Source organism: Rhipicephalus microplus, chromosome 1, assembly GCF_043290135.1.
Source record: "Rhipicephalus microplus isolate Deutch F79 chromosome 1, USDA_Rmic, whole genome shotgun sequence".
In the NCBI taxonomy this organism is placed as follows: domain Eukaryota; kingdom Metazoa; phylum Arthropoda; class Arachnida; order Ixodida; family Ixodidae; genus Rhipicephalus; species Rhipicephalus microplus.
This window is the reverse complement of record NC_134700.1, coordinates 246,624,774-246,648,602: the sequence shown is the minus strand read 5'-3', so window position 1 is coordinate 246,648,602 and position 23,829 is coordinate 246,624,774. Positions and strand designations below refer to the sequence as shown.

At 46.7% G+C, this 23,829-nt stretch overlaps 1 protein-coding gene across 8 annotated transcripts in view; it reads left to right on the top strand.

The window, feature by feature from the left end:
* The window catches only part of LOC119164176 (uncharacterized), a 71,632-nt gene extending 55,380 nt beyond the window's left edge, over nucleotides 1-16,252 (top strand). For all 8 annotated transcript variants that reach the window (XM_075892322.1, XM_075892325.1, XM_075892329.1 and 5 more), the window contains 3 exons: nucleotides 9,182-9,335; nucleotides 9,752-9,966; nucleotides 14,455-16,252. In XM_075892322.1, the coding sequence (XP_075748437.1) occupies nucleotides 9,182-9,335; nucleotides 9,752-9,966; nucleotides 14,455-15,928 (1,843 nt within the window). In that variant the 3' untranslated portion in view covers nucleotides 15,929-16,252. The remainder of the gene's footprint in view (nucleotides 1-9,181; nucleotides 9,336-9,751; nucleotides 9,967-14,454) is intronic.
* Nucleotides 16,253-23,829: the final 7,577 nt, after the last annotated feature.

Genomic DNA, 23,829 nt, shown 5'->3' with positions numbered 1-23,829 from the left:
ATTGTTCACAATGGCCACCTGAAAGTAAGTTTGAAGCTTCTGGATGGTGGTCTCCTTCAGCTTCTCCCCTCGTGGAAGTGGCGTTGGCAGCTTCCGCAGGCCGGTGCCCAGACGTTTCGCCACGTGGTTGGTGCACTCCTCTTTTTCAATTGGAGTGTCAGGGTACACGTTGGCATCACAGACCCCGTTGTAGGCCTTGCTGTCTCCATCGCTTAGGAAGATGGTGAACCGCAGGGGTGTCTCATAGTCCACAGTCCTCTGCCAAATGCGCACTGCAGCTTCGGCCTCCATGGCATGCGAAGAACAGTCGCAATTCTTCTCACAAACGGGATGATGAAACGCCTGCCATGTTTCTTCATCGCCTCCCATGTCGTTATGCAAACTGCACGCCAGGCAGAAGTTGGAAAGCACTTCATAGTCCAGGCACAAACCAGTGTCCAAGGACACTACAGTTCCCACACCATTGTGGCTTTTGTGGCCTCTTTTTTGCCATGTGCCGTCAAACATGACTGGCACGTCACTGTTACCAGCCACCTCTTTGGTGACGCTGCGTGCCCTTTGCATGTTTTCACAGACAGCCTTCACTGCCGCACTGTGAATCTTTTTGCCGATAGCATGGAAGGTCTTATGGTGCATAGGGTTTGGCAATCCAACTACTGCACAAAATCGTGAAAGTTGCTCATGCCCGATACCGACGGCACGCGCTGCAAGCACCACTTTCAGGTTCACGGCAAAGGCGTCACGCGAACTCTCGCTGTCGTAGCTTCTGCTTGCACCGCGGCCGCCATCTGACGCGACCCGCTTCGACGAGTACGCGGACGAAAGGATGCTCTCCGAGCACTCCGCATTCTCGCAGTGTAGCTCCAGAAACGCCGAAAGGCCTTTCCGCTTTTTATTCGGTGCCCGAACTGCGAGTTTACTCTCGTGACAAACGGGGCATGCCGCGCCTGCGACGACGGCCGTCAATGCACCCAACTCGCACAGCACTACGCTTTCGGCACGATCGGCATTCGGCCTGACGTCGTTTTCGAATACCGCGATCTTTTTCTGCGATGCACTCACAAAATTCACTGCAGCGTTGATCTCGTCGTCGCAGTTGCCATGGTCGACGTTGCCGTGGTCGATGTTAGGCCTACCGGCCGCTGGCCCGTCGCGGACATTTTCGTTGGCGGTGGCTTTCTTGTACGTCCTCCGCCGCTTCCCTCTGAACTTGTTCTTACTTCTGTATTTCCGATGGTCGGCAACGGCCTTTTTCGGGCTTGCCATCGCACGAAAACAGCGAAAAATAACTCCGGAAAACAGTGAAGCGAACTACGGCAAGAAAACACGGGTGCTGTCAGCCAATGGCGGCCCTGCGTTAGTGGCGCGCGGTTTGAAACGGCGGGAAAAGACTGTTTTTGTTGCTTTTTTTTTTAGATTTTTCGTGAACGTACGAGACTTCAAGAACCGGGATCGTGGAGAGTAAGGACAACTCTACACGAGCCAGCGGCCGCAATATGGCGGACAGCTCTCTTCGCGGCCCCGCGAGCACGCGAACAGCAGCCCGTTTTGTGTAAATTTCGTGATGCCGCGCGTCACTGCCGCTCACTCAGACGCGTTTTTCACTGACTTCTGATGCTTATTTCGCTGTGATATTTTCAGATGTCAAAATATAATGTATAAAGATGATAAAGCAACAAAAAACAGAAAAGGTGAAATTTGGAAAAAAAACGCGACTTTTCGACCCGCGTCTCCCCTTAAGCTACGCTGCTCTACATTGAAAGCCGCCATGTTGTTTTTGGGGTTGGGGGGGAGGGGCTTCGTCGAGTTTGGTTTGCAGTGGCTAGTTGTGTGGCCTGCAAGATTGGCTAGCGAAGCCGCAAAAATTTTCTTTTTGAGTCAGCCGTACCATCATCATTAATGCGCCAGTGGGGTTTTATTTCCTGGGCGTTTGTTTTTCTGGTAGTCATTGCTCATGTGGTCTTATTAGTGGTGTGCCAAGTGTTTTTGAGCCGATGTGCACATCACATGGTCACTGCTGTTCGCAATTGCTCTGTAGCACATAGTGGTCATGGTGCTTGGCTACTGACCTGAAACACGCGGGTTCGATCATGGCCACGGCAGTAGTGTTTTGATAGTCGCAAAATGCTGGAGGCTCTCGTACTGTGCAGTGTCGGTGCAGGTAAAAGAAGCCCAGGCTTTTTTGTTGAATCCCACAAAATAGGAGATACGTTGCATGCATCTTTTTGTGACCGGCATCAAGTTTTGCTCTCTTGGTTCACGGAGCCATCAGCTTTGCCACCCGCAGCGATCGGCGGCAGCGATTCCAAACGCACTTGCAAACTGTGTTATTATAGTCCAAATAGAACCAAGTTTGCTCGTCTCCAAGAACAGCATGAAGCATAGCATTACAGGGAATTTTTTTAGGCTTTTCTATTCCAAATAAATTTCATTTTTATGGCTTAACCACTTTTTAAATTATTTTGCGGTCTCCCCCTGGTTCGGAATATCAGTCGGCAACTGTAGACCCTTTTTAAAATTGTAAAGTCGGCTCTCCTGCTATGCATTTTAAAAAACTAATGGCAGCTTTTCATTTAGGCAAATACCGTATAAACCGGACTATAGGTCGAGTGGGAATATAGGTCGACCCCCCAAGTTCAGGTTACCGAAAAAGAAAAAGGAAAACAGTCCAAAGCTGCCGAACCACATTTATTCGAGAATCGGGCACACCACACCCCGATCGTCACAGCTCCCCTCAACCACCATCGCAACTGGATCCTATTCGTCCGACAAAGCGCCACTGTCTTTTGAGGACGAGAGTTTGTCGCTGGCCACCTCCCACAGTGCGTCGCCCTCCGTGCCATCTAGCGAGTTTCTAGAGCAACATTTTTTGAAAGCCTTTTTCACCATGAAATCTGGCAAGGAACGCCAGGCGGAAAGCACCCAGCCATAAACTGTCACAAGCGGAGGCCTCTGTAGGCGGAACGTCGGTGTCTGGGTTGTCGCCGGTCTTGGTACTCCAGCCGCACTCGGTCTTTGAACGGCTTGTGCAGCACAATGTAGAGCGGCTGGAGGGTGGACGTCATATCACCTGGTATCACGGCGAGATCCGTTTTCCTGTCGCCAAGTGCACTTTTCAAAGCGTCGGTTAAAGTGACCATGAAACGCATCTAACACTAGCATTCTGCGTAGATGCAGCAGTGCACCCGGCCAACCGTTCCACACTACTCTTATCCATTCGAGCATCATGGCTTCGTCCATGTATCCCTTTTTTGTTGACGCGAACGACAACACCGGGCGGGAACACTTTTTTCGGCATTGTCTTGCATTTGAAAATGATGAAGGGCGGAAGTTTTTCACCATCTGCCGTGCATGCCAGCATGACGGTGAAGTCGAGTGCTCATTGCCAGTGGACAACAGCTTCACATCCTTGGCGCTGCGCTGCGAGATCGTGGGCGATGAAGGCATGTCAAACCACACGGGCCTCTCATTGGCGTTGCCATTCTGCTCCATTATGTAGTCGTTTTGCTCTCGAAGCCGGTTCATGAAGCGCTGAAAGTTTATAAGCTTGTCCTCCAACTCCTTGGACAACTTCTGACAGATGGATGTGCGCCGCCGGAGAGAAAATCCTTTGCGTCGCATAAATTGACGCACCCAAGAGTTAGGTGCCCGAAACTCTTCTCTCGTGAACCCAGCTTCTCGAGCGAGTTCCACGGCTTTCTTGCGAATGGTATCCACAGTCACTGGCAGCGAGCGCGCACGAACCTCCCGCACAAAGTGCGCTAGCTTATCCTCCAGCTGCGGATGAACGGCACTTTATCCACGAAACGACATTTTTTGAGGATAGCACACCTGCAGCGTCCCTTTCTGCACCCTCCGATAGCGCACGCTTATTTTTCGATACACCAAAGCGGGGCTGAGCAGCGCCTTATTCCCGTTCGCTTCTGGGAACTCACCAACATTTAATTTAAACGCAGCTGAGTACTGCCTCCTCGTACCGCTATTCATATTGAATGAACGAAAAAAAAAACCACTAAAAATGCAGCGCAATCGCAAGCGGAGCGAAAACTGAACAGATCGGAAGCAAATCACGAACACAAAAAAAAAACAGACAGAGAGAAAAAAAAAAAAACAGCCTGCGATTGGATTTGGATGCGGTTATGGCTACGTCCGGCTTCTCAAGCACATGCAAGTTACGCCAGACAGCGGCGCACTTTCTGCTAGACACCGCTATATGAGACGAGGGGTGACTTAGGTTAATATTTTATTGAAAATATCTAGACTTATATTCCAGTTTATACGGTAGGCTGTTGAAGTGCAGTTTGCTTAGGCAGTGATGTTAAAAGAAAATGTTGAGTCGCCTTTCTTCATATTTTACGGAAGAGAGACACCGCATCGACGGGGCTGTGGATGAAATATATTTCAAACCAGCAGCAGCAGCAGCAGCAGCAGCGGCAGCGTGACCGGTAGACCAGACATCGAGTGGCAACCACTCTTCGTCCTCTTCATCCGGCACACACGCGCATCGTCCCACAAAATGTCAACATGCATGTAGCAATATAAGCACTCATAATAAACGAGCCCCAACAGGTTCAACTCGGACCACGTGTTCCCTTGAGGCAGACAAGATGCCGCCATTTCTTGTTAAAAAATGCAGTGCAGAGGAGCGTAATTTGTGTGTTCACAATTTGTGTGTTCTGTTGTGTAGCATGAATGAGGAGTACCGTATTTACTCGCACAATCCTCGCACTCGCATAATTATCGCACCCCCCACATTTCCCAAGAAAAATAAAATTTTCTTTTTCTCGAGTAATTATCGCACCCCCAAAACCATGCAATAATGTCGTCTGCTCGTTCCAGCCACTGATGATGATAGCGCGTGCTATCTGGCGCCATCTCTTAAGCATCAAGCGTACTATTGCACGGAGATTCAATTCAATTCAAGCCAAAGTGGCCAGTGCGCGTTGCGGCGTGGTTTGTGTGTTGTCGGTAATTTTGGCACGTTACGGGGCGATAAATGGTAGAAAGTAGGTGTAGGGGCGATAAATGGTAGTGTGCAGTATCGTATAAGTTGCAAGTGATAGATCATGCTCTAAACAACGGCATTAGGGCCGCCAGTAGGCCCTTCGGAGCCTACGAATTTTGTGTTCGCTACTGGTGACGGCAGCTGAAAGCCACCAAGACAGGTTGGGCCTGCCGTGTGCCTAAAACTGGGATTGATGGTAAACTTTATTTCTTCAGAGGGAAACTGCAGACTATTCTGTTAAATAGCCATCAACCCAATACTGACGTCCTATGCTTATCTTTTGAGGGCTCCTGTTGATCGCCGACCACTACTGCTACGCCCGCAACGCCCACAAGCTTGGCGTATGGTATTCTAATTCTCGACTATTTGCTTCCACTTTTTGTGTCTCAAATAAATCTTGCCTTGTGTTGAACCTCTGCTTTTATTGTTGAGGTAAGCTCTAATTAGTACTTCTTAAAGCTTGCTGTAAGTTCCTGGCGTGAGACCTCCACTCACGCCAGAAACTTCGCTAGGCCACTTCGTTTTCTTTTTCGCTCTTTGCGTTTTCGTGGAAAGTTTTCCTCACGGGATTCTCGCACCCCCCAACTTTGCATCGGTTTTCTGGCAAAAAAAGTGCAAGGATTATGCGAGTAAATACGGTACGTTGGTTTGGGTTAGCTGCTTCATATCATTTTGAAAAGTAAGCGCAAAGACAAAGGGAAAAGAAAAACAGCGGTCTTTGTCTCTTTTTCCTTTGTCTTTGCACTGCCCTTTCAAAATCAGTATAATGAATGAAAGCTGAGAAAAATAATAAAACACGCAAACGCAACCTTAGCTTGTTATTTTTATTTTTTTTGAATAGCCTCAATATTCTATTCACTAATCGTCCCTCGTTTCGCGTCCGCCTCGGTGGACCAGTCACTTTAAGGTGCTCCGCTGCTGACCCGAATGCCGCGGGTTCGATTGTGGCCACGCAGGTCGCGCCTAGATGGAGGCGAAAAATTAAATGCCCGTGTACTGCACGATGTCAGTGCACGTTAAAGAACACCGGATGGCCAAATTTTGCAGAGAACTCCATTACCGCATCCCTCATATTCATATCGTGTTTTTTTTTTACGTAAAAACACATACTACCACTGCTACTACTACCCTATTTTGCTTGCGTTCATCTTCTCGTTGTTCCTGCAGCGTGCCTTCGCCAACCCTGACAACGCTTAGCTTGTGTTTGCTGCGTCGTCTCTGATGATAGTGATTCTCATCCTAGTTCATTTTTCATATTGTTACAGCTGTCATTTTTGACTAATGGCCTGAAGGAACTGAATCAATTGCCACCACTGATTCAACAAGAGCACTCCATGAGAGGCCCTCTATGGTTTTTCATTCCTTCTCCAGCTACCCACGGCTGCCCAGAAAAACCAGCACTTCCTTTCCCACCGCAGCACCCAGGTCATAAGGGCGGTTCTTCAGTTCCTTCAGGGCACAGGACAGCTGTCTGTAGAAGGCGGTCGCCGCGTACACGGCCATAGACGCCACTTTTATTTATTTTTTTTTGCCCCATCTTCAATTTTTTTTTTTTCTTCCCCTGCAGACGCTGACACGTGCTTCCACTTAGGGCTGCAGAAATACTAGCGTCATTTGCACTCTTCATGCTCCTCCTCCAATCGCTCGTAGCATGTCAGCTTTGTCTTCGTTTAACCTTATAGTGTTTTGAAATATCAATGTTGCCTTTTTTTCACATAAATAACGGTTTCACATCATGCTCGAAAACAAAATTTGGGCTTGAATAGCACTCATATAGCAGGGTTCGTACAGGTCCTTGAAATCCTTGAAAACCCTTGAATTTGAGAAATGTGCTTTCAAGGCCCTTGAAAGTCCTGTAACTTTTTGCCATCCTTAAAAATCTTTGAATTACCTGAGCAGTGCACTATCATATTGACATTGCGACCTCCTAAATGTGGTACATCGGTGTGTGAACCTGTCAAACTCTTCATTTCTGAAGCAGCAGTGCGGCGTGGGTCCACATGATCCCATTTTGCAAAAGTGCATGTGAAAAACGTTAGTTTGTGACGAGGGTGAAGCAGTGAATGTGATAGCAAAAAATTAGAATGTCACCCGAAGAAGGCCAAGCAACGCCATACATGCAACGCGCCGCTCAAGCACGAAGCACGCACGAAAAAAAAAAAAAATTGCACAGGACGAGTGCTGATGAACGACTGTCTTAGCTCGACACTGAAAGTGTGCTGCGTAAACAAATCAAGAAGGGTGCTAGAAAAGAACACACATGTATCCAAAGGTTGAGTGTAAATTAACCACTGTCACAGTTCTTACTTCTTGGTTGTTGAGCAACATGCCGAGAGTGTCAACTGTGCACAAGCCGGTACCCGGCACTCTTGATGGGGTGGTGCCATCAAATTTCAAGGCTATAGCAAGCACCTTTTGGGTTTAAGAAAGTATTTTAAGTCGCTTCTCAACTTGTACCTAAATGCTCATTCTCCTAATCGAGGCCCATCGCGAGCACGTCCAACACTGACGTAACTCTACAGGAAGGCAACAAAAGTTCTAGCGACGTCACACCAGATTTGTAGTCAGCTGAGTGACTTACGGACTTTTCCGGCAAAGCATTGCGGCTGCTGCAAGTAGCGGCGAGTTTGATTTGCAGGTGCTTGTGTGGCACATGTGTGCAAGAGCTGACAATACTCAGCATGACCCGTGCAAAACTTTTTGATCACGTGACTAAGTCAGCTACACTGCTATGTACCTGCACAACGCGGTCCCCACAAACAGGAACTTAAAATTGACCATATCAAAAAGGCAACAAATCATATAGCGAGAATAAATGAATCTTGGTGTGTGTATCGTATTAATTGGAGCTATAATTAAAGCTTGCAGCAAAGGACACGCAAGCAACCAATATTGTGGCATGATTTCTTTAAGACCTGACTACGCATGCGTGTGGAAGCCCATCAGCGCGTAACTTTCAGGCATGACATCGTGCCCTCTCCCTATGGAGAGGGTGCTAGGAGTTATTTAGATTATGCTTTTTTTTTTATAAATGCGATATCCATGTAATGTAAGTGCAATGAAATTGGTCATCTTTGAAAATTTTAGATTGAAGAATTCCACTTTGGCATGCCGCTTTGAGTCCTTGAAAAACTTACGACAGGTCCTGGAAAGTCCTTTAATATACGAACACTCGCCGCGGTGGTCTAGTGGCTAAGGCACTCGGCTGCTGACCCGCAGGTCGCGAGATCGAATCCCGGCTGCGGTGGCTGCATTTCCGATGGAGGCGGAAATGTTGTAGGCCCGTGTGCTCAGATTTGGGCGCGCACGTTAAAGAACCCCAGGTGGTCAAAATTTCCGGAGCCCTCCACTACGGCGTCTCTCATAATCATATGGTGGTTTTGGGACGTTAAACCCCACATATCAAATATACGAACACTCTAAATAGGCATTTATGGGCACTATAAAAACACCATGAAAGCCCTTCTTACTTACAACAGGTCCTGGAAAGTCCTTTAATATACGAACACTCTAAATAGGCATGTATGGGCACTCTAAAAACACCATGAAAGCCCTTCTTAATTCCTATTCATGCTCAAATATCAAAATGGCACGATAGGAACGCAAGGAACAAAATTGGCATTTGCCTATAATCTGGTCTCTAGCTATGACGAGGCAAAATAACAGATATAATGGAGTAAACAATGGTCCTAGGAGAAAGCTGATAGAGATGCTCATAAAGCCTCATTCCAACAAACTAAGATTGTCCGCAAAGCCAACGAATTTTCACACATCTGTGCTGGATCATCGCTTTTGGTAGTGTTTAGGGATTCATGGTTCTAAACTCCCACATTCAAAAAATGGCACAAATCATTCCTTGTGGCTTGGCATGTTTCACATTGTTTTCTATGGGCCGCCAATGGGAATTAAGAAATAATTTGTTGTAGGACTGTTTCTGATGGGATTTGACTGTACAAGTTTCTAGGGCTGCTGCTGAAATTTGTAGTGTATGGATGTGGCGTGTGATGGCTCTGTTAAATGCCAAGTTGAAAGCAAATTTTTCGTCTATGTGTGTGGGTCACATTATTTCTTGTCGCAAGCAGAATCTTAAAGCTCCCTCACAGAACCCCAGAGTTCCGTCAAACCCGATTTGAAAATCCATGCACTAGATAGACCCAGGTTGATTTTCTGATGCAGGCACAAGAAGAGACGCCGTCATCATAGCTCATCATTATCATCGTGGTCGTCCTCTTCCTCGTCGGGTGCATCATCACGTTCTTCATCATCTAGTGGTTACAAACGCCACAGTCGCAGGCACCACCGCTCAAGAAGATCTCACAAGGACCGCAAGGTTTGTGCACTTCCTTGTGCGCCAACTTGTGCACTAGTCTTGCTTGTGATAATCTTGCAACGCTGCATTGAGGTTCTGTCGTGAAGGTCGCCTGTGCCGGTGAAGGTCACCTTTTCATCTATGGCATACCGTGAAATTCCGAGCAAGCCCCTCTTCTACAGTGAAGAATAATCCAATCAGATTAGGGAGGAGGGCACTTGTTCGGTCCCAAACCCAAACTGGTCAATGGCGCTTATTTCAGATCTTAAAAAGAGAGGGGGAATGCTTGCTGGACATTTTATGGCAGTCTAAACACCCTACCCACTGAAGTGTCTTAATATATGTCGGTCTTGATTTTGAAGTAGATGTGTATATATATGTAGTAGTTACAATTACCGTATGTCAATATTCTTGACTTGGATACGGTGTCGTTTCAGGAAAGCAAAGCTGAGCGGCACCGTGGCTCCAAGAAAAAGCGCAAGTCACGTGATGGCCAACATGCCAACACCAGCCCACCTCCTGAAGAAGCTGCTCCAGCCGCCGTTGGCGCAGTAGTTCCTGTTGGTGCAGCTTCAGAAAGCTACTGGAAGGATGAGCCTGCGATGGTGCTTTCTTCACCCCCTATTGAGGCAGCTAACACTAAAGCTGCTCCGTGAGTTCACGTTTTCTTGGACCTCTCCTCTGAAAAACGGTCTTCAGCTGCCCCACAAAAAAACTTGTTTACATGTGGTAAAAATGTAGACCCTTGTGTACATACTGTCCACTGCTATTGATTAACTGCCCAGCAGTGGAGCCTATCACAACTGAACTTGTAAACTTCACTCTTTTTCCGCAGATTTATTCATTCTGCTTACCGTACATACGTGAATCTAGGCCGACCCCGATTGTAAGCGGACCCCTGAAAGTCCAAAGCCCAGAAAAAAAAAAAAAAATCCCTCGAATGTAGACGGAACGAAACATCGAAGACAGCATTTACAAAAAGAGCGAATTTATTGAACATAAAGATGAAACAAAGCAGTTTGTTCGTAAGGCAAATAACTCGAGATAAAAAATTGTGGACCATCGCCCCGAAGTAAATCCTGATAAGATGCGAAGCAGCAGCAGTGTTCACGATGCTCACACGATTGAAACTGGTGTCGATGCGAGTGCTCAAAGAACGGTCTGAAGCGAAACTGGGTCTAGCCTTTACTAAAGTAAACGTTTGGCCAAAAAGCAAAGACACACGAGGTGGTTTGGGTTTTGTGTAAGTTTCGTCCCACATAAATACTGTTCGCTCGATTGTTGCGAGCGGTGGAGGGTGAAACAAGAGAGATGGCACACATCGAGCAGTGACAGGCTAGGGGGAGATCAACACGCGCGTGCTGCGAAAAAAAGGTGTGACCTACTTTGCACTGCCCCAACTGCAGCCAGGGTAGTGCGGTGCGGGCAGAGGGACAGCGTTGCACAGGCTAGTCCAAGAGCTGCTTTGCATCTAAAACATACAGCCTCTATTCCTGTTGTGTGTGCTTCTTTTTCTCACGCTGCTTCTAGTTGTTTGCATTATAGAGATGCTGCGCTTGCAGACACGCTCATTTTGAGTCATCATCGCTGACTTCTTTGTCGCTGTTATGAAACATTGCCCAGGGCTTTGTGCCATCAAGCGCAATAATATGCCACACATCTTCAAAGAGCGCACAATCAAAGTTTCTGGGATGTCGTCCCACGTTGTAGCCGCTCCAGCGACGCACATTTTTTTCGTCCACTTCAAAGTGCCCACCCAGTTTGAATGTTGGACGACGACTTCGCAGCTTGGACAACTTTCCTTTTATAAGTGGCACTATTATGATGCCACCTGTTGCGTGCTATTGAGCTTTGCCACATACAGACCACTCGAAGTGCAACTCGAAATGACAAACAGCTTGCCTCAACACTCGCCACAAAAATCAAAATGGCGACCTCACGTGTGGCTTGGTTATTAATGACTATAATACCGCCTAGGTGGCACTAGTTTTGCATCACTTTACTCAAGGAAAATTGTCGCTTTTTTCAAAATCCTCGAATCTAAGTTGACCCCTGCAGTTTCATGTAATCTGAAAAAACTATTGGCCTAGACTCAAATACAGTAACTAAAACAAGTTAGAGCCAAAATGCATACATGTAAATTTATCAAGGCTCTTGGTTGTCCTTTCAAACGTTATACGAGCTTACATGCGGTGCGTGCAACATAGAGTAGAACGCCTGTTATGTGTCACAGTTAATTAGCGAAACTTGGAAGAGGCCTTTACCCTGCAGTGGGCATATTCATTTAGGATGATGTTTTTCATAATGTCGTAGGTTTTATGATAGCAGTGATTCCACTTTTGTGCCAACTGTGCCAGAGTATGCCGGATAAATTGTCCCAGATTTGATGGTATCACCTGCGATTGCACCAATGATGTGCAAGTCATGTGCAACTTGATCTTGGGGCCCTGGCAGAGTCTCAACCATAGATCGCTATAATTCGGGATAACGAAATAGTGCTCGCCTATGCATCGCGATGAAGCCAAAACTGCATGCATGGTGTAAATGCAGCTTCTCGTGTCAGATGGTGGCGAAAAGGGCTCTTTGCTGTGGTTCCTGACTTTGAAAGCCTAGGCAGCTTAGGTTTGCAATAAAGATACGCTGTACTCACTGCTGTAGAAACAACAGCACGTTTGTTGGCTTCACTGCTATAGGTTTAGTGAGAGCCTCTGTATTGGCTCAAAGGTTCAGCCTGTCTAGCGTACAAAAAAACAGGCGAAAGTTCAGGAATCTTGAGCTGCTGTGAAAAGATTGAGGTGTCATTGGGAGATTGGTCACTCAAGTAAGACAAGTCTTGGAAAATGGCTTTCTAGGGCCTCCTTGTTTGAGGTAGTTTCCAGTGCCAGCAACCACCATGAGTTGAGTGGTATAGTCTGCGTTTTGATGAGAAAAATATTGCAACGCAACACAGCACTCTAGTATTTTGTTTGCTTGCCTTTTGACGCTGCTGTAAGTTGCTGACAAGATCAGTTAGTATGTCTCAACTTACGTTTTGCCCACATGCTCCAATCCACGGCGAAGACTCCAATGACATCTTTAATCACCCATTGCAGCCTAGGCACCCATGTTAAGTCAGATTGTTTTTACGTTCTGTACCTTTTCAGCTGAACACCCCATGATAAACTGCATGTACTTTCACTGCAGTGGAGTGCTATGCCATGGATACACCTACCCAAGAGAAATGCACCCTGTTGCAAAGCCCCACTTCTAGGTTAAATGAACATATTGCCTTTGCACCATGTCATCATTTTCAAAGTTTAAAACCTTGCCTCGCCGCGGTGGTCTAGTGGCTAAGGTACTCGGCTGCTGACCCGCAGGTCGCGGGATCGAATCCCGGCTGCGGCGGCGGCATTTTCGATGAAGGCGGATATGTTGTAGGCCCGTGTGCTCAGATTTGGGCGCACATTAAAGAACCCCAGGTGGTCGAAATTTCCGGAGCCCTCCACTATTGCGTCTCTCATAATCATATGGTGGTTTTGGGACGTTAAACCCCACAAATCAATCACAAATCAAAGTTTAAAACCTTGTTATACTGGCTTATATGATCTAAGTATAGTAAATTTTAGAACATAATATACCGTATTTACTCGATTCTACCGCGCCCTCGATTGTAACGTGCACCCGATTTCCACCGCGAAAAAAAAAAAAAAGCCTAAGACATCGATTGCAATGCGCGCCCATTTTTCTCGCTGGCCCGCACGATCACACCACTCGAAAAAACGACTCCTTTCAGGAGCGTCTTCCATTTAAATATGAGGTACGGGCGAAGCTTGTGCCCATCTGACGTGTAACAGAGCATTGCCGTCACTGTAGTTTTACCGTGGACCGATGTCAGCACGCGAACTTGCTTCGTCCCCCTTCTTCTCGACGGTGCCAGGCGTCCCCCTTCTTCTTGTGGTGCCAGGCATGTCGAAGTAAAGAGGCGTCTGATCGGCATTCCCGCTTTGCCCAAGCAGGTAGTCGTTGTTGCGCCGCAAGTTTAGGACGAACCTCTGAAAACTGTGAAGCTTTTCATCGTACTCCTCCGCAAAACTTTTCGCATATGCATGTTCCCCTTCGGAGGGAAAAGCTTTTCCTCTTCATAAAGTTAGTTAGCCAGCACCTGCTCGCTTTAAACTGGCTCCGCATTAGACCTTTTTTAAGACAAATTGCATAACCCGCACTTGGAGCAGTTCTGCCGTCACGGGCCGCTGTGCCGCTCGCTGCTCAAGCACATACTCGCTGAGCAGCTCTTTAATTTGCGGAAACCGAGCCTGCTGTGGTTCACTGAAGCATTTGCGTGAAGCTTTGCTGTCGACAATCTTCTGCTTTTGCTTCCGCCGGTCCCGCACGCACGTTTCGGGAACTCTGAACGACCGCGATGCGGCCCGATTTCCCTCAGTTTCTGCACACGCGATGACTTTTCTTTTAAAAGCGGCATCGTGGTGCACTCAAGTTTTTGGAGTCGGCCCTTCCATGCCGTCGATGCTAATGCACTACTAGATGACGAACTTCTCAGCACACGTACGAAGGGCCGCACATGGGAAACACATAGGCAGAAATGGCCGACGCGCCATGCTGACGCACGTAGGGGGCGGCCATTTTGGATTTGCCGATGGCAATAGATTGACCGTAATTTTTTTGTTCGTACTCGATTCCAACGCGCATGCGATTTATGAACTCGCTTAACTGGAAAAAAGGTGCGCGTCAGATTTGAGTAATTACGGTACTTAAAGGTTTTCGGTTGCATTCTATTGAAAGTCATATCCTGCTACTATTCAAAGTACAGGATGTTTGCTTCCCTTTGAATGAAAAAACAAGTTTTTACACATGCCTTATTTCAGTTTGAAAAAATATTGTGCTGGTTAGTAGAGTCGTGACAATATGCTCATGTTTCTTTACAGTATTCAATAATGTAACATTTGAATTGGATTCGAAATTATCTCGTTTAGATCTGCTTGCCGTTCTTTGCATGACATTCCGCATTCCAATTTGTTCCTATCTCATTAATTGCTTCGCCTTTGTGGCAAAGCTGCAACTTTTTTTTAGTTAAGTAGACAACTTGATTACGCAATCCTATCTTTCTATATAAAAGACTAACAAATTCATCTTGCACTTGCAGGCAACGCAGCTCTTTGTCACCGATGTCAAAGAAACTAGCGCATCTTTATGAGGATGAGGACGAGGCAGAGATAATGAAGGCCAGTCGTGATGATGAACTTGGCGAACTGTCACCTAAGGTCACCTTCCTGATGAAGTCCAACCAGGAAATGCAACCACCACGTTTGTTCAATGTTGACCCCAAGTCAGCGGCAGCAAGCACGGCATACTATGAGCGTAAGGACCGTTCATCTGAGTCAGCGAGAGCCCCATCAGCCGAGCCAGCGCAGTCGGCACCGCGCATTGAGTCAGTGGTGAAGCGTACAGAGCCAGCACTCGAGCGCAAGGGTATAGAGTTCAAGTGGAAGGCCGTCAAAAAGCCGCTTGCACATGCAGGTGACAGCCATGAAGAAGGTTCAGTGAGCTCAGATGAGCAGCGTGACGATGTTCCACAACCATCACGAGGTGCCGATGACAAGACTACTGCGTCCAGCCACGAGGAAGGCTCTATCCACTCGGACTCTGAACCGGCTAAGCGCAAAAAGGACCGGTCAAGCAGCCGCGAAAGCAGCCCTAAGAACGAGGAAAATGTGGGCAAAAGTAAACGCAAGCTGCGCCGCCGCTCGCGTGCAGACTCCGAAAGCTATTCATCATCAGGCCGCTCCAAGTCGCCCGTGCGGAGGCGCCGCAGCAGCCGCCGCAGCGCCGATCACTCTGATGAATATTCATCAGATCGTTCAAGCGTAGCGTCTCGGGGCCGCCGCCGCCGTAGCAGCCGAGGTGGCCGGAGCTCAGATAGCTCGCGTGACGATTCACGGCGTCGACGATACTCATCAGAGGACTCGCGCGAGGGTCGCCGCCGCAGCCGCAGCTACAGCTCGGACACTGACGGTTCGCACCGGCGCCATTCGCCTATGCGACGGGGAGGTTACCGGCCCTACTACTACAACAATCGGGGTGGCTACTACAAGGGCAACTTCAACAACCGCCGCTACAACAACTACCGTGGTGGCTACCAGAACAACCGTTACTTCAGGGGTGGGCGTGGAGTACGCCGCCCGTTCAGACCCTACTACAACAACCGGACGTCGCCACGCTCCTACTACAACAGTGGTGGGGGTAGTGGCAGCTACCAGCGAAGTAGCTACAGTCGTGACCGGCGCTCCGACTCCGAGACTCCACAAGACCGATCCTTCTGCCCTCCGTGGAAGCGACGCAACCCGATTGTGAGCCGTGCACCCGATGCTGAAGAGCTGAAGAAGCTGCGGGAGGCAGCGGCACAGCGAGCCCAGGAGAAGCAGGAACTTGCAGCAGCCGAGGGTGGTGCTAGCACCAGCACGCAACGCATTAATAAGGCAACCATCATCCGCAACTGGCTGGATGATGGCGACTCGCGTTCCCCGCCACGGGAGCGCAGCCCACGCAAGAAAGAAGATGCACCACCACTACCACCACCGCTTCCAACTGATGCCCCACCACTACCAGAAGATGACTGAGCAACTGGCGTTATTCACCTTTCATTTTCCTGGTCATCAAAGGCACGGAACTCTTGCTGTGCAGAAAATCGTGGCATGCAAAAAAGTAAATATGATCAGGCATTCTCATTGGAACAAGAATTTAACTAGGTCTGAAAGGAAGGGAATAAGACTATCATATTGTGCTGTATGTCCAGCAAGAGCGAGTGTCGTGGCTTCTCTTAAGAGATACTGCAGAGAGCAAGCTCATTTTTACCTTTTTCTCCGATTCCTGCATGCAGTCTGTAATTCAAGACTTTGGCCATCTTTGTCCTTGTACATAGAACAATAAAATGTTTACGTGCAGATGTTTGTGCACTCCGTGGAGCATTTCCCGAAAAAAGCAAAATCTTTATAGTTTCTCATGCTTCCAGGAGCCCTTGCCGGATATGTCTGGCAATGACAGTTCACATAAAAGCATCTCTAGATGGATACAAGCTGACAGGTATGCAGAGGTTCTGCCCAAATGGCTGAAGCACGACAGGTGATGACCTCAAATGAAGGGTCACCAGCGGTCCAGCTTATGACATCAGTCTGAAGCAAGTTCCCATAGGTGCTGTCTTTATCCACCTTTGAGGAGGAAGGGCTGCAGACTTTTAAAGTTGTATCTAATTATATATAGGCAAAACTATGTGAAAGTAACTTCCGAGTGTCGTTGCCCATTGCACATCTACCTTAATGTGACTGTTACCATCGCTAAACACCGATAACTTGTCCATCCAACCTAAGTAGTCCCTGCAAATTGTTTAGTAGCTCACATGGAGAGTGATGTTTTGTGGTTTGCAATCTCATACCTTATTTACTATGTTCAGTGTGACATTTTTAGTTAACAAAGTGCATTTATAATAGCATAACATTGCTCGAGCATAGGGTACGTTAGTGGTACTATACAGTAAAAGCTCGTTAATTCAAAGTCACTGGGGCTGTGAGAAATCGCTTAAATAAGTGGGTTTTCGAATTAATACAAAATGTGGGGTGTAGAAATGTAATTATTCTAAGTAATTGAGGCTGATTGATTGATTTGCTGGCTAGTATGCAGCTCCAAGGGTTACGTTCTTCCGCAATACTTGGTCTTAATTTTGCTGCAAATGCAGAGAAACGGCAGGCCTCACTGCTGCCACCGAAAAAGAAAAGAAATAAAAAACACTGTCTTGATCAACTAAGAAACGTGCGGGCAGAAAACAAGACTTGCTTCACTGCAGTGCAGTAGTGCCACGCATGCAGCATGTCTCCTGCTTTTGGCTGCGTCAGCACGTATAATGTGACCATTCGCCCATTCTTCCTAGTAAAATAAACAACTTAATAATGACCAGTGTGAATAAATTCACAATATATTTCAGCTGAAAAATATGATTATTGTGCGTTCGAACTTAGTTTTGGAAGTAGCCGTTGCAGGCAAGAACGCGGTCAGCAGTGCAAGTGCGCAAATCACTGAAGCCAGCGGCAATCGGACGTCCGCATACATTGAGAATTTTGCCAAACTATTCTTCATTAAATTTCTTTACAATCCCAAAAAGAATGGAGAAATCATGACACGCTGATGTGGTGAGAAACGTGCAATATGCTGCCCGCACATCATTGCTGTTTTGCGGTGAAGCACGTCTTGCTTTTCGCAGGTGTATGTTCTAGTGAGCCCGGAGATCGTTTTTTCTGTAAGTAGCGGGGCTACAGTCCATCAGCTGCCACTCATTAGTATCGCCACGTTGCATTGCCGTGTGGCTTTTAACGGGCATTGTTTCTGAGGATTTGCGTGAAATCGCCATCAGGAATTAGCACATATTGGCACCCCAAGTTTTCGAATTAACTAGACTGGTGCTAACCACCGATTCAAATTATTGCCTCAGACTTGCATTGCAAAATATGCGTCTGCAGAAATATTTCAAATTAAGCTGGATATCAAAATAACAGCTCGAATCAACGAGATTTTACGGTAATTGCACAACTGGATAGCAGCATACGATAATTTTGCCACACATGTTTGTTCTGCAGGCTATTAGTGTGATGTGCTGCCCTGGTGGTCATTTTGAATAATCATTTGGCCGCACCTTCTAGGATGCACCCGGTGCCGAGAAATACGCGTCGCGACTTTCATTTGGAGCGACGAAGAACGAGAGTAAAATGGCTCCGAAAGCAGTTCGGGTCAGCTTCTAACGTTGCGTATGTCAGTGAAGCCAATTTTTATTTATTTATTTACATAGTTCCTGCGACGCTGCAGTGACATTACTGCAGGGGATGTATTCACAAAGTCGGTACAGTTAATGACATTTCTGTGATAACATACAATTACACAATAAAAATATAATTATGACAACATTTAATAATTGCAGTACGTAAAACAAAATTTTAGTACGATATGGCACATAGCAAACAGGTACAAAAGATGAAATACACATGTCATAGCATCACAACGATAAAAAAAACCACCGTTGTCTCTCAAGTTTACTACACATTCTGGAAATTCATTCCACTTTCTAATTGTTAGTAGTTCTGAATGAGTGTTCTTCTATTTTATGGGCATGTTGGCGTCTCTTAGAGCAATATGTTGGTGCTAATAGGCATTTCGATTTATTGATTCCTGTTTGGTTATAATATATGCTATGCAAAAGCTTTATTCGAAGTTTCCCCTCTTCTAAACTGTTGAGTTCCCAGCCTAATGTGGCCATCATTTCTGAAATACTTGCGAATGTGTCATAGTTATTGCTGATGAATCGTGCTGCCAGGTTTTGAACCTTTTTTATTGTTCCTGCAGATACGTTTGCACCGGGTCTCAGATAACACTAGCATAGTCAAGTATTGATCTTCCATGTTGGAAGTAAAGGGTCTGCTTTACCTTTTTTGTGGCACAATGAAAGTTTCGGCAAAGAAAAAAGAATATATTGCTAGCCTTTGAGATAATTTGGTCTATGTGTCTGTTCAATGTAATGATTACATTAAGTAAATTCATAAGTATTTACACTCCAATACTTTTTTTTGACTGCCCCGCCATCGATTAACAGAGTGACATAATTACCGTCCACAACAACATGACACTGCTGGCAAATGCCTACGTGCGCACAGCCTCGGCTACAACGCTGGAGACTATGGCCATAGCCTTAGCCGTAAGGTTTAAGGAGCATAGAGGAAAGCCGTCTGTTATTACGACTCCCAGAAGGCCTGTCGGCTCTTTTTAACTGGCCGCTGTCCGGTAATGGTGCTGAGGCTGCTAGTGCGCAGAATCGCTCGCCACCATTGCTTGATTTAGTGCCCGGGACATGTAGGGCTTGTAAGCAACGAAAGTGCTAACACTCTTGCTTGCGCTTTTTTTAACCGAGCGGAGAATGCCTGTTTTTGGCGGAGCTCAACAACTTTATCTAGAAAGTTTATCGCTCACCAGCGCTTTACGCAGCTAAAATGTGGATCACTTCATAGATCCCTTATTGAAGAAAAGGCCACCGACCTACAGACGGATGCATTTCTGCATCTACTGAACTTACACGCGATACACCCAACGCCTTACCCGGCCGCATGTCCGTGATGCGGCGGTAGGCTGGCTCTACCACATATCATGGAGGTGCGATCGTGAACCAATTTTCTTGGCGAACCTCTAACACCTGGTATGGAGCAGTGGGAGGCACAACTAGACAGCTCGGACAAAGAAGTGCAGCTCGCAATCCTGGATCAAGTCTGGCGGGCGACTAAGGCCAGTGGAGCCCTCGACATAGGGCCCCAACCATAGATGCTCTAAAATTCAATTACCCTTTTTCCTTCAATGTTTCACTTTCCCTTTTAGGGTGGATTTAGGGAATTTCAGAGGTATAAGATAAGAGGTCCTACTCAAATTGTATTCCATGCCCTCTGCTGCATCTGTGCTGTGATGGGAACTTTGGAGGAGTGATAGTATATTGTAGGTTTTGTTTTACATATTTCTAGAGTTCATTGAAAGTTAAATGCTGCTCTGAATGAACAAGGGATATTTGGTTCGTGAACATTGTGGCAGAACAGCATAGATAACGGGATGAAGGACATACAGGACACAATGCAGTTGCTGCTGTCCTGTTTGCACAAGACACTGTGCTGTGTCATCTTCATCCAGTCTTCATTGCTGTTCAGTTGCCATGCTCTGAATAAGTTTAGATATGTCCATGCTGAGTGAGTATGGGTGACCTTTTTTGTATTTAGAAAGAACTTGAACACTTTTCATCATTGTGGATATGACCTGGGACATTTTAGTACTGTGTTCTGAATGGTTGCCACCTACGGACTGGTATACCTGGGACTGTAAAGGCACACTTTATTTGCATTCTGCATTATGTATCGGCCAATTATTGCTGGTATGCCACTTGAATTGATGCTATTGTTTGTTGCGAAATGGGGAGTCTACTGTTAGGCCCATACAAGGCATGGATGCGCGAACTCCAAGCAAGAATGACAGATTCTGATTTACATCTTTTTAAGACCCTTTGGGGGTTAATGATGTAGATGTATGACACTCAAATTTGGAGCTTGGTTCATTTTGCTACACAAAGTACAAAACAGTTGCACTTAAGATTGTGGAGGTGGGAAAAAAGCTACGTACATGTAGCATGACTGGCCCCACCTCCCATTACCCGGCAACGGACACTTCAGTGGAAACAAAACATGTACACAAAAGGTGTAACATCAGTAATAATTATTAAGAATTACAGATAGAGACTACATGCAAAATTAGCATGTAGGGTGTGAGAGAAATAGTGAACTTTATTGGCTTTTGTTTCCTAGTGACTTTTAGGAGTCACTGGGAACAAAAGTCAATAAAGTTCAATATTCTAATTTTTACGAAAGGAAGTCTGGGACAAAATACAGCCGAGGACCTGAGAAATTTCAATTCGACTGACAGAACGAAAATCAATCTGGTTCGAGTTCCCATTCACTCGGGGTAGGTAGGTAGGTATAAACTTTATTTTTCCTTTGTAAAGGAAAGGTGCAATGGAAGAGAGATGAGGAGAGATTACTACGCTCGATAGTCCTCCGCAACCCTCTCTGCCCAACCCAGGATGGCCTCCTGGACGTCGGGTTTCAAGCTGCGCATGGCAGCCTCCCACTGCTCCTCATTACTAATTAGTTTTCGAAGGGACGGTGGAGGGGGGTGCTTAGGGCACCCCCACATGATATGATTAAGATTTGCTTTCTGTGCGGAGCAATATTTACAGGAGGAGGACGGGTAAAGAGAAGGGTACATGAGGTGAAGAATGTAAGGAGAAGGAAAGGTGTGAGTCTGCAGCTGTCGCCACAGTACTTCGCGCCTTCGTATGGATTTCGACATTAGCGGCGGTAAGGATAAACGACCAAGGCGGTAGTGACTACAGATGTCGTGAAATGTTAAAAGGCGATCCCGCGCAGCAAACGGTGCCGTTGTCGAAACGGGGCCTGGCTCTTCCAGTGCCTGCGCCCGGAACGTAAATCCTCGGGCGCTGGCGTGAGCCGCCTCGTTACCGGCAAGGCCCGCGTGCGCGGGAGTCCATATTAAAGCCGTGTCTTGTTGCGGGGGATGGGCCAAAAGGAGGGAGAGGGCTGTTTTGGACACCCTACCCGCTCCAAAATTGTAGATGGCAGTTTTTGAATCACTAATAATAAGTGAATAATTTGGAACTGTAAGGGCCAGAGCTATGGCTGCTTCTTCCGCCTCCTCAGAAGAGGAAGCAGAAATAGAAGCAGCAGCAGATATCTGACCTAGCGAATTCACAACTGAGAGGGCGAAAAAAGGACGGGTACTGTATTCGGCAGCGTCAACGTAGAGCACTTCTTTAGAAGTAGAAAATCGTTTTTCGAGAGTTTTTGCACGCTGTCGTCGACGTTGCTCGTGGTGCACAGGGTGCATGTTTTTAGGGAGCGGCGGAATGTGTAGATTCTTGTGTATTTCACGCGGAATAGTGTGTTTGGCGTTAGTGGTTGGAGTTGGCCTGATACTGAGGGTATCGAGTATGTATCTTCCGGTCTGTGTGTTGGAAAGACGAGCATATTGTGAAGTTAAGTGTGCTTCAATAAGTTCAGTTAAGGTGTTCAATGTGCCTGTCTCCATGAGCCGTGCGGTGGACGTTCGAATGGGGACTCCGAGAGCGAATTTGTAGATTTTGCGTAACAAAGTGTCCACGTTATTTTGTTCTCTTCTCAGAAGGAACAGATAAGGGAGAGAATAAGTCACTTTATTGAGGACGAAGGCTTGGATGAGGCGGAGGAGCTCTGCCTCTCGTAGCCCGCCATGCTTATTAGATATCCTGCCTATAAGGCGTAGAGTGTGGTCCACAGTTGTTTGAAGTGCTTTAATGGTGTGTGTGTTTAGTCGATTTCGTTGTATGTGTAGTCCAAGCACCCTGAGTCTGTCAACTTTAGGCACGGGTGTATTGTTCAGTGTTATTTGTATATCAGAGATGTGCTTTTCAGAGCCCCGATGGGCAGGAAGGAGGAGCAGTTCAGATTTAGTGGGTGAACAGGTCAGATTCATGTTACCCGCACAAACCACCACCCTGTCAGCAGCAGTCTGCAGAGTTTCCTGAATGTGACCATCGGAGCTGCCTGTCATCCAGAGGGTAATATCATCTGCATAAAGTGAAAATTTGAGATCTGATATGGATCTCAGCGTTCGAGCCAGCGGCATCATCGCGATGTTAAAAAGGAAAGGTGATAACACTGATCCTTGAGGTGTGCCGAAACTCCCCAAGGAGTAAGAACAAGAGTGTTCAGACCCAATGTAAATAGTTGCCGTACGGTTCGAAAGGAACGCAGATATGTAATCATGAATCTTTTTACCAACGCCTATAGCGCTCAGTTCACTCAATATGGCAGTGTGGCTGACGTTGTTAAAAGCCCCATGGAGATCGAGACTGAGAATTGCTTGAGTATCGAGGCTAGAGTTAGGGATAATGATGTCATGCTTCAGTCGAAGCATGACATCTTGGCTGGAAAGGGATTTACGGAAGCCTATCATTTCGTGAGGGTATAAGTTGTGTTCTTCTATAAAGTTGCTAAGGCGGTTGAGGATTACATGTTCAAGTGTTTTTCCGATGCATGAAGTGAGGGAAATCGGACGTAGGTTGGCTGTGTTTATGGGCTTACCAGGTTTTGGTATGAAAATAACTCTGGCGTCCTTCCACGCAGCCGGCAAGGTAGAAGTGTCGAAGCAGTGGTTAAAAAATTTAGTGAGGGCTATAATTGAGTTTTCATCTAAGTTGCGGAGAAGTTTATTATTGACGAGGTCAGGGCCTGGTGCAGATGAGGTGCGAAGGTTCGCAAGCGCGTGTCTAACCTCAGCCTCCGTTATGGGGCTACTGAGATCATCATTTGGTTGTCCGATATATTCAGGTGCATCGTATCGATACGCGCTGGGTAGGTGTTTGTCGCGAAGATCATTAAAAAGAGTGTTTAAGTTACCTTTGTGCGAGTGAAGTAGTTTGTTAATGTGATGATTATTTGCGGTACGTGATATGGTAGGGTCTAATAAATGCCGCAGGAGCTGCCATGTCATCTTGCTGTCTAGGTGGCCATGCATGCTTTCGCATTTCTGGGTCCATTGTTGACAAGCAAGCTGTATGGCATAGTCCTGGATTTGCAAATCGAGTCTCGCAATTCTCAGTCTCAGTCGGCGATTGTGTCGCCTCTTCTTCCAGCGTTTGAGGAGAGATTGCTTAGCTTCCCACATGTGAAGAAGTCGGGTGTCAACTATTGTAAAAGGCGTATCAGGTGGTAACATGGTGGTATGCGTTTTTGTGTCAGTGTGCAATTGCTGTACCCATTCCGAGATATCATCTATCTCAGTAGGCGCCGAGCAATGACGGGCCTCGCGAAACTTGTTCCAGTTAATAAGGCTCAGGCGCTTGGGAGCTAAAGGTTTGTGTCGGAAGTGTATGGTAGTTTGAATAATGTAGTGG